Source organism: Salvia miltiorrhiza, chromosome 6 (assembly GCF_028751815.1).
Source record: "Salvia miltiorrhiza cultivar Shanhuang (shh) chromosome 6, IMPLAD_Smil_shh, whole genome shotgun sequence".
Taxonomy (NCBI): Eukaryota; Viridiplantae; Streptophyta; class Magnoliopsida; order Lamiales; family Lamiaceae; genus Salvia; species Salvia miltiorrhiza.
This window is the reverse complement of record NC_080392.1, coordinates 27,041,968-27,054,646: the sequence shown is the minus strand read 5'-3', so window position 1 is coordinate 27,054,646 and position 12,679 is coordinate 27,041,968. Positions and strand designations below refer to the sequence as shown.

Sequence of the window (12,679 nt, the reverse complement as noted above, 5' to 3'; positions counted from 1 at the left end):
ACCAGCAACAGCAACCCCCGCAGTATCAACAGTACCAGCAGTTCCCCATGCACCCACCGATGCAGCAAGGGCAATTCCAACAGCTGCAGCAGCACCAGAATGCACCTCAACAGTTTAAAAAAGCAGTGCCAGTGCCACCCCAAAAGCCGTCTCTCGAGGATACTATGCAGTCCTTTATGGAGATGACCAAACAGAGCATGGAGTCTCAGTCTGCCACTATCAAGCGTCTTGAGACAACCGTTGGGCAGCTCTCTGGGACCTTGAACTAGATGCAACAGCAGCAACAACCAGGGAAGCTCCATGGCCAAGGATTGCAGCCCCACCAAGCTCAAGCAGCCACTGTCTTACGCAGTGGTAAGGTGGTGGACAACAAAGTGGAAGCCCCTGTGGAAGAACCCCCCAAAGGAAGCCCGCATGGAGGAGCAAGTAAAGGAGCCACTGCAGCCAAGAGAGGAGGAGAAGGAGAAGGAGTCCGAAGTGAAGCTCCACAAGGCTGTCAAGCCATATAAACCACCGGTCCCTTACCCGAGCCGGTTGAAGAATGAGAAGCTGGACCAGCAATTCACCGATTTCTACAACATGTTGGCAAAGGTGAATGTGAACTTACCTCTGCTGGATGTGATCAGGAACGTCCCAGCATATTTGAAGTTCTTCAAGGAGTTGGCCTCCAAGAAGAGGAGGTTCGAGGACAACGAGAAGATTTTGGTGTCCGAGGTTGCAAACTCCATAATGCAACAGCCCTTGCCTCCCAAGCAACGAGACCCAGGTAGTTTTGTGATTAATATTGCCTTGGGAAATGGTAAGGAGGCCTCGGGGATGTTAGATTTGGGGGCTGGAATCAATTTAATGCCTTACTCTATTTTCAAACAACTAGAGTTAGGAAATTTGAAACCCACTCGCATGTATTTGCAATTAGCTGATAGGTCTGTGAGGTATCTTCGTGGGGTAGTCGAGGATATCCTTGTTAGAGTGGGTGGTTTGATTGTGCCCGTTGATTTTGTTGTGTTGGAAATATGAGAGGTACATGAAAATGGCAAAGAGCATACTCTATTACTAGGAAGACCATTCATTGCCACTACTAACACGTTGATAGATGTTAAAAATGGCACCATTAAAATGACCGTATTAGGAGAGTCAGTGTCTTTTTCCGTGCATCATAATCGAGCCATGCCATCATCCTCACTCACTAATGAATGTTCTTACATTGATGCTATTGATGGTTTGGCTGAGATGTTCTTTGTGCAGGAGCAAGAAGTTGTTGAGGTTTTTGCAGGGTCAGTGGACATGGAGGAGTTTACCCGTGAAGCCGAAGAAAGAGAGAGGGCTCGCAAGGCTAAGCTCCCCATCGATGAGCCCGTGGTGATTGATGATGCCACGAAGAGTAAGCCGAAGTTGGCACTCAAGGAGCTTTCCAAAAACCTCAAGTATGTATATTTGGAAGGAGAGGAGGAAAAGCCAGTGATCATATCTGCCGAGCTCACTCATGAGCAAGAAAGGGCATTGATGGAGGTACTAAGGAGCAACAAGTTGGCTTTCGGATGGGGTCTTGCCGACATTAGCGGCATTAGCCCCGCCATGTGCATGCATAGGATTCACCTCGAGGATGGGGCAAGACCTAAGAGGGACGGCCAACGAACATTGAATCCTGTCCTCATGGAAGTGGTGCGCAAGGAGGTACTCAAACTATTGGCGGAAGGGATCATTTACCCTATCGCCGATAGTGAGTGGGTAAGCCCGGTACATGTAGTGCCCAAGAAAGAAGGGATCACAGTTATTCTTAATGACAATAAGGAGTTGGTGCCGACTCGTCCCGTCACGGGATGGCGCATGTGCATCGACTATAGGAAGTTGAATGCCGTCACAAAGAAGGATCATTTTCCTCTCCCTTTTATTGACCAAATGTTGGATCGTTTAGCCGGTCATAATTTTTATTGCTTTCTTGATGGCTTGTCAGGTTATTACCAAATAGCGATCGCGCCAGAAGATCAAGACAAGACGGCGTTCACCACACATTTTGGTACCTTTGCTTGGAAGAAAATGCCATTTGGGTTGTGCAATGCACAGGGGACCTTCCAACGGTGCATGATGTCAATCTTTGCGGAAATGATAGGTGATTTTGTTGAAATTTTTATGGATGATTTTTCCGTGTTCGGTAATTCGTTTAGTGATTGTTTGGGTAAGATTAACTTGGTGTTGAGAAGGCGTATAGAGAGTGGCCTAACTTTGAGTTGGGAAAAGAGTCACTTCATGGTAACTAGTGGCATTGTGCTTGGCCATGTTGTTTCAAAAAACGGTATAGAGGTTGATAAGGCTAAGGTGGAGGTGATTGAAAAATTACCCCCGCCAATTGATGTGAAAGGCATAAGGAGTTTCCTAGGTCATGCCGGGTTTTACCGGCGTTTCATTAAGGATTTCTCTAAGATTACCCAACCTTTATGTCGATTACTTGCTCAAGATGTGCACTTTGATTTTGATGAAACTTGCATGCATGCCTTTGAGTTGTTGAAGCTTAAGTTGAGCGCGGCACCAGTTGTGGTTGCACCCGATTGGTCGTTGCCTTTTGAAATTATGTGTAATGCATCAAACTCCGCTGTGGGAGTGGTTCTTGGTCAACGTGTTGATAAGATGTTGCGTGTGATTTACTATGCTAGCTTAACCTTGAATAGTGCACAAGTGAATTACACCACCACTGAAAAAGAGTTGCTTACTGTGGTTTTTGTTTTAGATAAGTTTCGTGCTTATATTATTGGTTCTAAAGTAATTGTTCATAGTGATCATGCGTCACTAAAGTATTTGTTGACTAAGTCCCAAGCCGAACCACGTCTTATTCGTTGGATTTTATTGTTGCAAGAGTTTGATCTTGAGATCAAGGATAGGAAGGGAAGTGAAAACTCTGTTGCCGATCATTTATCTAGACTCGAGCATAATGTGGTTGAGTCGAGTCACGATGTCATCCACGAGTCATTCCCGTTTGAACATGCATATGAACTTGCCTCTGTGCCTTGGTTTGCCGATATTGTTAATTATCTTGGTTGTGGGGAGTTAAGACCCGATCTAACTTCCCAAGAGAGGAAAAGATTCTTGGCTACTTGTAGGCAATATTATTGGGAAGACCCTTACCTCTTCAAGTTGGGTAAGGACGAAGTGATTAGGAGATGCATTCCGGATGTGGAGCAACAACAAGTGTTGAAGCTTTGCCATGATGCTCATTGTGGTGGACATTTTGGTGGACAAAAGACGGCCCACAAGGTCCTCCAATCTGGTTTGTTTTGGCCAACTCTTTTTAAAGATGATCATAGCTTTTATCTTGCTTGTGATCGGTGCCAAAGAGTTGGGAATATTGGGCGCAAGAATGAAATGCCCCTCACTAGCATTCTTGTTGTTGAGATATTTGATGTGTGGGGCATAGATTTCATGGGCCCATTCCCTATGTCGCACGGTTTTGAGTATATTTTGCTTGCCGTCGATTATGTGTCCAAGTGGGTTGAGGCCATCCCCACAAGGACATGTGATGCTAATGTGGTTTTGAAGTTTGTGCAGAACTAGCGTTTCACCCGTGCGATGCACGGGATACGTATTTTGTTGAAATTTCATATATTTAATTTATTTGTCAAAATATACACGAATATTATTAAAATTAAATACTAGCTATAAGATAATAAAAAAATTATTAATTTATTTTAAAATTTATCTATTTACATAAAAGTTCATAGTACGTTTATAAGTAGTCGAGTAAGACATCAAATAAAATTTATAAAATTGTTATACAATTTATATTAATACTACAAATATATTTTAAGATTAACATTTTAAATTTCTCAAAAAAAATATAAAAATAATACTTCCTTCGTCCATGAAAAAATATGACAATTTTGTCATTTTCGTGTCAACCAAAAGTATGACACTCTACTTTTTAGAATATGATTCCACATATTTTTCTTATCTTTTACATTACAAATACCCCTCTTATTTACAAAAAAAGATCACCTTAATTCAATCTCAACCACTCATTTCACATAATGGTGGGACCTTTTCTCAAGTGTATAAAAATCACATCAATTTTTGTGCCAATCAAAAGTGTCATACTTTTGGCGAACGGGATAGGGGGGTAACATATCAAAAGACAACTGCAACATCTTATTATTATAAATTTTGAAAGACTTCTTTACATACAACATTTGTAGTAGACGAATAACCTACCTTGTCTTTATTACATATTAAAATTTTAGACCTCTTCAGCTTGTAACTCTAAAAACAGCTATATAAAATTGATCATGCCTAAAAATATGCTTCTTAAAAAATAAACCCACGTGAGAAAGTGATTGACCTTGACTTTTGTCTATAGTCATTGCATAAGAAACTATAATAACAAACTACCGTCGTTGAAACTTGAACGATAGTCTTGGATCAGCTGGTTTTGGTGTCATGTTTGGTATCAGGACTTGATGTTCTGCATTATGACTCGTGAGAATTTTCCATTCCAAAACATGTATATCGAGTTTTGGGTGCAATGTATAAAGCTGTTGTTTTTGGCTACTGCTTCGGATCCCATTGTCAGTTCTCATCAAGTTTTAGAATCTATTAAACTCATTCAATTGTACGACTACAAATATACCTAAAAGCAGATTTAGTCAAATTTTAAAAGAAAATTTTGGTTAAGGAACATCCATAAGTAAGTGACTTATCTACATCCTACACAAGCATATCATAAAAATAATTTTATAGAAGTCTATAGAAACACAAAATCACAAAGTCTTTACAATGTCACAGACATTGCAATCATGAATTGAAGAAAAAAAGCACCAGATAGTAAATGCATGAGTTTCAACCAGAAAAAAAAAGCACCAGATAGTAAATACATGAGTTACAATACTATTGAAGTCAATCATCCAAAAGAATTAAAAACCAGATGAACATTATAGATGGAAATAAAAACTTCAAAAATCATAGATCATATAATCAAAGGTGTGACATCGTTTAAACTCTTAGAGCCAAGTCAGATATAAATAAAAAAGAAGAGACTCAAACAATTTTAGTGAGCTGGATTGTTTAACGAAATATCTATATTTAACTATTTAGAGTGATTTTAGTACAAATTGAGATGTTAATTTCCACAATAAATTATTTAGTATTGATTATTATGCATAATTAATGGTGGTAGCTTTTGTTAGATATATTGTAACCGCTTTGAAAATTGTAACTGCTCCATATATTAATCAACCTTCTAAATACATATTGAGTAAAAAGGCGGGAAAAATTTTTAGCCAACAGACCAGCTTTTATATATGTATAGATAACATTTTGTGTAGGTTTGGGTTCCCCAAGACTATCATTAGTGATGGAGGCAAACACTTTTGCAACAAGCTTTTTGAGAAGCTTATGAGGAAAAATGACATTACTCACAAGGTTCACTACTAAAAATAAGAATAGGGATAACGGTCAATACATAACGGTTTCCAAAGAAAACCGTTATGTATGAGCGCATTTTTTATAATACATAACGATTTTTTGTAAAACTGTTATGTATGTAGTGTTATCCAAATGTATATATAACAGTATGTAATGAAGCGTTATGTATAAGCGTTATCTATTAGTGATATATATAACGGTACGACTGAACCGTTAAGCCATACGTTATCTATCAGCGTCTATTTTATGACGTTTGTTTTAGCGTTATGACAAGCGTTATATATACATGTCATTTATAACTATAATTTCAAATGTTATGTTTACTGTTATATAAACATTATTATATTTATTTTTTAATCATTTTTTAAAATTATATTTATTTAATTTCTAGATCTTTCTTTAAATTTTCAAAACAAATTTTTTTCCTCTGATTCTTTTGCTCTCTCTATTCTCTCCCGCCTCTTTCTCCATCTTCCTACTCCGGCGATTTCTCCGGTTCTCGCCACCTCCGGCGCGGTGAGAATCGTGGTTGTTCTTCCCCTTTTATATTTTTCTATTTCTCCCCCTAAACCTCAAGCAAGACTTATCAATTTCTAGGGTTTCAATTTTTCTTCTTTCGATTATATTCTGTCCAACTAGAATTGTCGCCACCGCCGTGCCTTCGCCGCCGTCTGAGATGTCGCGCCTTCATCGCCGCTTCTACAATATACCGTCTCTCTTTCTCCCTCTGTTCTCTCTCTCTCGTTTTATCTATCTCTCTCGCTCTTCTATCCGTGTCTCTGCCTTTTTCCTGGTTGCGTTGTGGACCTCCGTGGCTCAAGCAGTGCCGGCCATTGTCGCCGCCTGCCCGCGCGTCCGACGTGGTAGGTCGTGGGCGAGCAGTTGCCGCTCTCTCCCCATTTAGATCTTTCTCTAATTTTTATCTGGTTCTGTTAAATAATTTTCGTGAAATTGAAGAATTTTTTTGTTTACTTCAGATTCTCTTAAGAATTCCATGATCTAATATTAATTTATGCATTCAATTTCTCATATCATCACCTTTTTTGTATGAGCAATATTTCAAGGTATAGCTTTCCTTTGAGTGTTGGAGAAGTAGGGCAGCCGCTTATACCATGGGTGGAAATTCATTTTTGCTCAAGGTACATACATATATATGTTTAAATTTCTAAATACATATTGTGTTTGCAATTCCCTTTACCATTTCATGCAGATTTTGCTATGTACAAGTTTGCTATTCTAATAAGTACCGCAATGAAAGGAAATGCCTGCTTGTTGCTTTCTATTAATCCATAGCGATAGACTCCAACTGTTTGTTGAAATGTCTAAATGAACATTGACTGGTTGTCATGATTGGGGATTCATTGTTGGATTAGGGAAATAGTTGGATATGGGAAGTGGGAGGTACAAAGTTATTGGTTGACCCAATCTTGGTGGGGAACTTGGATTTTGGAATCCATTGGTTATATGACGGTGCCAATAAATTCATCAAGGATTTCAAGGTACTAATTAGTTACAAATATTTGGGATTTATGTTTGCAAAATTGATGTGTTTATAAAATGATGGTGTTTCTAATCAGTGCAGCTCGACGATCTTCCTGAAATCGATTGCTTACTGATCATAGAAAGCCTTGATGATCACTGCCATATGAAAACTCTCAAGCCCCTGACTCATAATCTTCCAAAATTTTAGAGTTATTTCAACTCCTAATGCTAAGAAACTCTTGGATCCTCTATTCGCCAATGTGAGTTCACTTTTGTTCAATATCTACTTGATGGAGTGCTGAAATTCACCTGAGTTCAGTGAAATATGGTTTAAAATGCTGTTCTTTAGGAAGATATTATATTGTTAGATGTATGTTGAGTGTTGCTGCATGATGAACTATATGGCTTTCACGTATTTAGGTGCTGTAATTGTGTCGTTTCTATGCTTGAAAATGGGGAACTATAGACTTATGAGATGCTGTTTTTATTATCCTGCTTGCTTGATTAAGTTTATCTATATTTAGAAATCAAAGTTTCTATACTGTGATTTTGGTGTTGAAAGGAAATTCCGTGATTGAGGTTTTATGGGTAGTCCTACTGTTTTTTCATAAAAATACCAATATGCTCTCCATTTTTCTTATATTTTGTCTGAAATTGGACATTACTTGCTAACAATTTACTTCCCTGAAATCGGTTGGATAATAAGTTGAAGTTGTTCGCATTCTACTTTCGTGACTTGCCCGTTGATATGATATTTTTGAATTATTTACTTTTGAAGTTGGAGTTACTGTCACATCTAGCTTAGAAAGTCAGAATATTTTGGAAGTACAAGTGGTTGAATGTTTTATCTCCTTGAATGCACTTCCCATCATCAGGTACAAGAAATTGTACAACTCCTGGAAAACAACTCAAATCGATTCATATTTTATAACTTGGCTAAGGAGTTAGTAAGAACTATCCATAGCTACAGCATCTACTATAAAATTCAACTTAACCCTACTGAGCAACATTAGTAGTTGATGCCTTTTGCATGTTGAGGCCTTTTGATAACTGGTTACAATCTCGAATTTTCTTGAGAAGAGGAATCTATTTAACCTGCGAATACTTTTCCACGGGACAAGTTAATTTTTCTTTTATCCCCTTCACTTCAGTTCATCCATAGAGAAGCTTTTTCGGAAAAATTGTTTACTCATTTTGCGCTAGTTCATGGGATTTCCATGGGTGAAGGTGCATCCTTAATGGTCCCAATGAAGTTCTCTGTTGTCACAGAGAAAAGTGTGAGTATAATGAATCATTCTTTTCTCTGTATCCTATTATGGTGTTTAAACATTAATAATTTCTTTTACAATATGTTAATCTAGGGTTTTGCAACTCCGGAGGCAAGCAATATTGGCTTTCATACTGATTGTGATTTTCATACATGCTGTCTCACATTTCTTTGTGGATTGAGCTGTACATCTTGTATTCTTGCATCATCTAACATAACATACTTGTGGGATTCAGAAAGACCTCGATACCAAGATTGAGAAGTCGAGGAAGCAGATAAAAGAATGCAAAAACAGAGCAAAGAAAATCTGTGCTGTCAAGAAGGTATGATTGTCCTTACGCCGTGTGATTGACCTTCCAAAATTTTATTCAACTACTTTTGTTCAAATATTTTTTCACTTTTGAAGTCATTGTCCGTGTAGGAATACATCTTTATAAGTGTTCTTATCTAGTTTATAATATGGTTTGATGCTTAAGTCTATAGTCTACAAGACTACAACTTATATTATAGCAGGAAATGTTAGACATCATCTTCTTTGATTTTCAGATTTCATTCCGCGTTTTGACAGATGGAAGTTTCGATGGATGGATCGCTTTTGACTTAAAGCTACTTCAGAGTATAATTTTTCGTTGAAAATTGTAAATGACTACTCTAGCTACTTAGATACATTACTTTTGTTAGTAAAGTATTGGATGGTTAAGTTATTTGGATATATTTGCATTTTTTTTTATGGATGGATGGAGTTATTGGGATGGTATAATGTTTGACTGATTAAGTATTTATATAATATATGTTTTGGTTGTAGTATTTGTTGTGTTTGAGGTTATTGTATATTATATAATTTGTATTTAAGAAATTACAAAAATAGATAATAATAATAATAATAATAATAATAATAATAATAATAATAATAATAATAATAATAATAATAATAATAATAATAATAATAATAAAATATGCTAAAATTCTGCATTTGATAATACATAACGAAAATAACTGTTATATAAAATGCAAAAAAGCGTTATGTAATGACAATATAATATGTAAGAAATATATTTTATAATGGAAAAAATAAGTTTTATAACGGTGAAAAATCGTTATGTTTTCTATCATAAGATAACGATAGTTAACCGTTATGTAAAATATAAAAAATCGTTATGTATAGTTACAATACATTACGGAAAAAATACATTTTATAACATATTTTACCGTTACGTATTATAATCATACACAACGGTATTTCATGTGTTATGTATCCTCATAGTACCGTTATGTATACATAATATAGATAACGGTATATTACCGTTATGTATGAGCGCCCTCATACATAACACCACTATATACAACGCTTTTTTTGGTACATAGATAACGGAAAATTACCGTTATGTATGAGCGTTTTTTTTAGTAGTGAATTGCTACACCTTATCATCCTCAGACTTCGGGACAAGCCGAAACAAGTAACCGGAAAATCAAGGGCATACTCAAAAAGACAGTCCAACCGTCCCGTAAGGATTGGTCTTTAAAGCTCAATGATGCCTTGTGGGCGTATCGCACCGCCTTCAAAGGAGTCCTAGGAATGAGTCCCTACCGCCTTGTCTATGGTAAGGCATGCCATTTACCGGTGGAGATTGAGCACCGAGCCTATTGGGCCATCAAGGCCACAAATTGTGACCTTACAACCGCGGGAAATCATAGAGCCTTGCAAATGGAAGAACTCGATGAATTGCGCAATGAGGCGTACGAGAATGCAAGGATTTACAAAGACAAAGTTAAGAGGTTGCATGATAGCCGTATTGTGCCAAAGAATCTCCAACCCGGAATGAAGGTTCTTTTGTTCAACTCAAGGTTGAAACTCTTCCCGGGCAAGCTCAAATCTCGTTGGAGTGGTCCTTTCATTCTTAGGGAGATTCTCCCTCATGGCACCGTGATTTTAAGCAAGGAGAACAACGAAGAGCAATTCACAGTGAATGGGCATAGGGTGAAGCCCTACTTGGAGCATGGCCCTTCTTCCGTTGTGGTGGAAAGCCAAGCGCTCCATGATCCGGTTTCTTAACCGACCTACCTCATGTTGAGCTCTCGACCCTAACTAGAGCGCTCTTGTGGGAGGCAACCCACTTCTTTCCCTTTCTGTTGTTTTTCTTTTCTTTCTGCTATCGTTTGTGGAGTGTTTTTGATTCGTTGTTTTGTGGGTGTTCCACATCGTGGTGACTTGTTTTTATTGTGGTGTAGGTGTTTTGTTTTGGTGCACCAGAAAAAAAAGGGAGAAAAAACTGGTTGGAAAAAAAAAGGGGGAGAAAAAGCTGGATGAAAAGCTGGACGCACAGGGGCGGCCACCGCTGCCTGCCGGCGCCCGCCCGCCCGCCCCCTGCAATGACCCTAGTGGGCGTCACCGCCTACCCGGCCACCGCCGCCTCGTAGGCAGCCGCCGCCTTTCCCCAACCAGCCCGGCCCGCCTAGCCCGAACCAGCCCAACCCTCCTCCCTCCTTTAAAACCCTAACCCTTAACTTTTCCCCCCCAATTCCCTCCCAGCCGCCCCACCATCTCTCTCTCTTACCAGCACACCACGCCACCACCACACCACCACCTCTCCAGCCAACACGCCACCATCAACCACCACCACCCTAACCGCCCCCACCACCACAGTCCACCACCTCCGCTACCCAACCATCACCACCCACCACCCTCTACCAACCTCCACCACCATCCACCATCCATTACCACCACCGACCGCCTCCCATCGTCGCTCCACCAACCAACGCCAAAAACCACCATCCACCTCGAACCTCCGCAGCCGCCGCTGCCGAGCAGTCCACCGCCTGCAATTCCGCGGCCACCGCCGCCCTCCTACGGCCACCGCCTCTTTCAAAGTAGCAGCTGTAGCATTCCGCTGCCCCGCCGAAGCCGTCGTCAGTTGCCTCCCGCCTTTACCACTATGTCTCGTCATAATAAACGTTGGGCACTCGTCACCTCTGACTCCGACACCGACGATCGGGGCAACTCTTCGCCCATTCCTCGCCCTTCTACACCACGGGAGGACGTTCAACATCTCTATGGTGCTCCTTTCGCCATCTTTGAAGCATGGGAGGGTACGAGGTATAAGGAACTTAAGAACAAGGCCATTACTCAACCCCGTTTTTTGCAATGGCCCTTGTTGCGAACTTTGAAGGTGGACCGGAAACTTGAGACTTACCTTCAGCAGCTATGCATTCTAACATATGCCAAAACATCTCATCCCGGTCTCGAGCCGTTGACACTGGAGTTCCTTTGCACTTTGAATCTCACTGCAAACAGAACAGAGCTCCACTGTCGCCTTCTCAATCGACCAATCATCCTTACTTACTGGGTGATGAAGGAGATTTTTGGCTTTCATCATTCTTCCTTGAATAATAAGCCCGCGAATTGGATCGCACGGGAAACATGACGTGAGCTTACTGGGTTTGATAACTGGACCGCTCAGGGCACTCGAAGTGGTTTTCTGAAGGATGCCGAGCTGGGCATTTTGCATAAGCTCCTTGCTTTTTGCATATTCGGGAAGGAGCAGGCAAACAAGGTCAACTCTTCGGAAGTGTACTTATTGTGGTGTGCGTTGCATAAGAAGAAGATTGACGCCACCGCCTTCATTTGGAATCAGATGGACCTCATGGCTCGGCGTGGCAGTTTCATGCCTTCTCTTAATCCAGTTGTCACGGCAGTTGCCCTCCACTTCTCACTTTTCCCTACGACAGCTGTCCCCGCCTCTCAGAAAATCATCTCACCCCGGCCTATTGATCGTGCCGAGCTGAAATTATTTGTGGCCGCATATTCTTCCATCATTCCCCAGTCGCAGCGTCCGCTTGTCCGTGCTTACTTGCAGACCCGGACTCTGGGAGCGAGCTCTTCTCGGTCTCGTGCTGTGCCCGATGATGATGCTGAGGAGGAGGAGGCTGCTTATGAGGATGATCCAATGCCGCGGCCTTCTTTCACCTATGATCCTCCCGTCGGTCCCTCTGACGCTTTTGCCCAGTTTCAGGCTCACTTTGATACATCATTTGGCCAGTTTCGCCAAGAGGTTTTTCAGCGCTTTGATGAAGTGCAGGACACTATGACGGGGCTATATGGCAGGATGGATGACTTCTATGGTCATCTAGACACTCTTGAGGGCCATGTCTACCCGATGCAGTCACAGATGGGCCACTTGTATGGCCAAGTTAACTCTTTATCTGGGGAGATGTCGCATCTGTGCGCCCAAGTGTCCGCCTATGATGCCCGCATGGCTTCCTACAATCAGCACCTGGCTGATAATGATGACAGTCTACAGGCACTCCAAGCTTAGTGGGATGCCTTCTCTTTGCAGCATCGTGACCAGTTCCACCACCCTTCGCCCCCCATCAGGGGCCTCTGTGAGCAGTCTTTCCTCCGTTACCTTTGTACATATTTTCTTTTCTTGTTTTCTAGTTTGATTCGGTTGCCTTGTCGGGTTCGTTTTCTATTTTTTGTGTTTCTGTTGCTCACAGTGTTAGTTCGTGTTCGCACTTTTCCCC

The 12,679-nt window shown here is 40.6% G+C and overlaps 1 protein-coding gene across 1 annotated transcript; it reads left to right on the top strand.

The window, feature by feature from the left end:
* The first annotated feature begins 300 nt into the window (after window positions 1–300).
* LOC130990699 (uncharacterized) lies at window positions 301–1,017 on the top strand. Its single transcript, XM_057914927.1, has one exon. The coding sequence runs from the start codon at window positions 301–303 to the stop codon at window positions 1,015–1,017; it is 717 nt and encodes a 238-aa protein (XP_057770910.1).
* Window positions 1,018–12,679: the final 11,662 nt, after the last annotated feature.

Coding starts and splice junctions, on each gene's coding strand:
- LOC130990699 (XM_057914927.1), top strand. CDS start 301: ATGGCCAAGGATTGCAGCCCCACCAAGCTCAAGCAGCCACTGTCTTAC.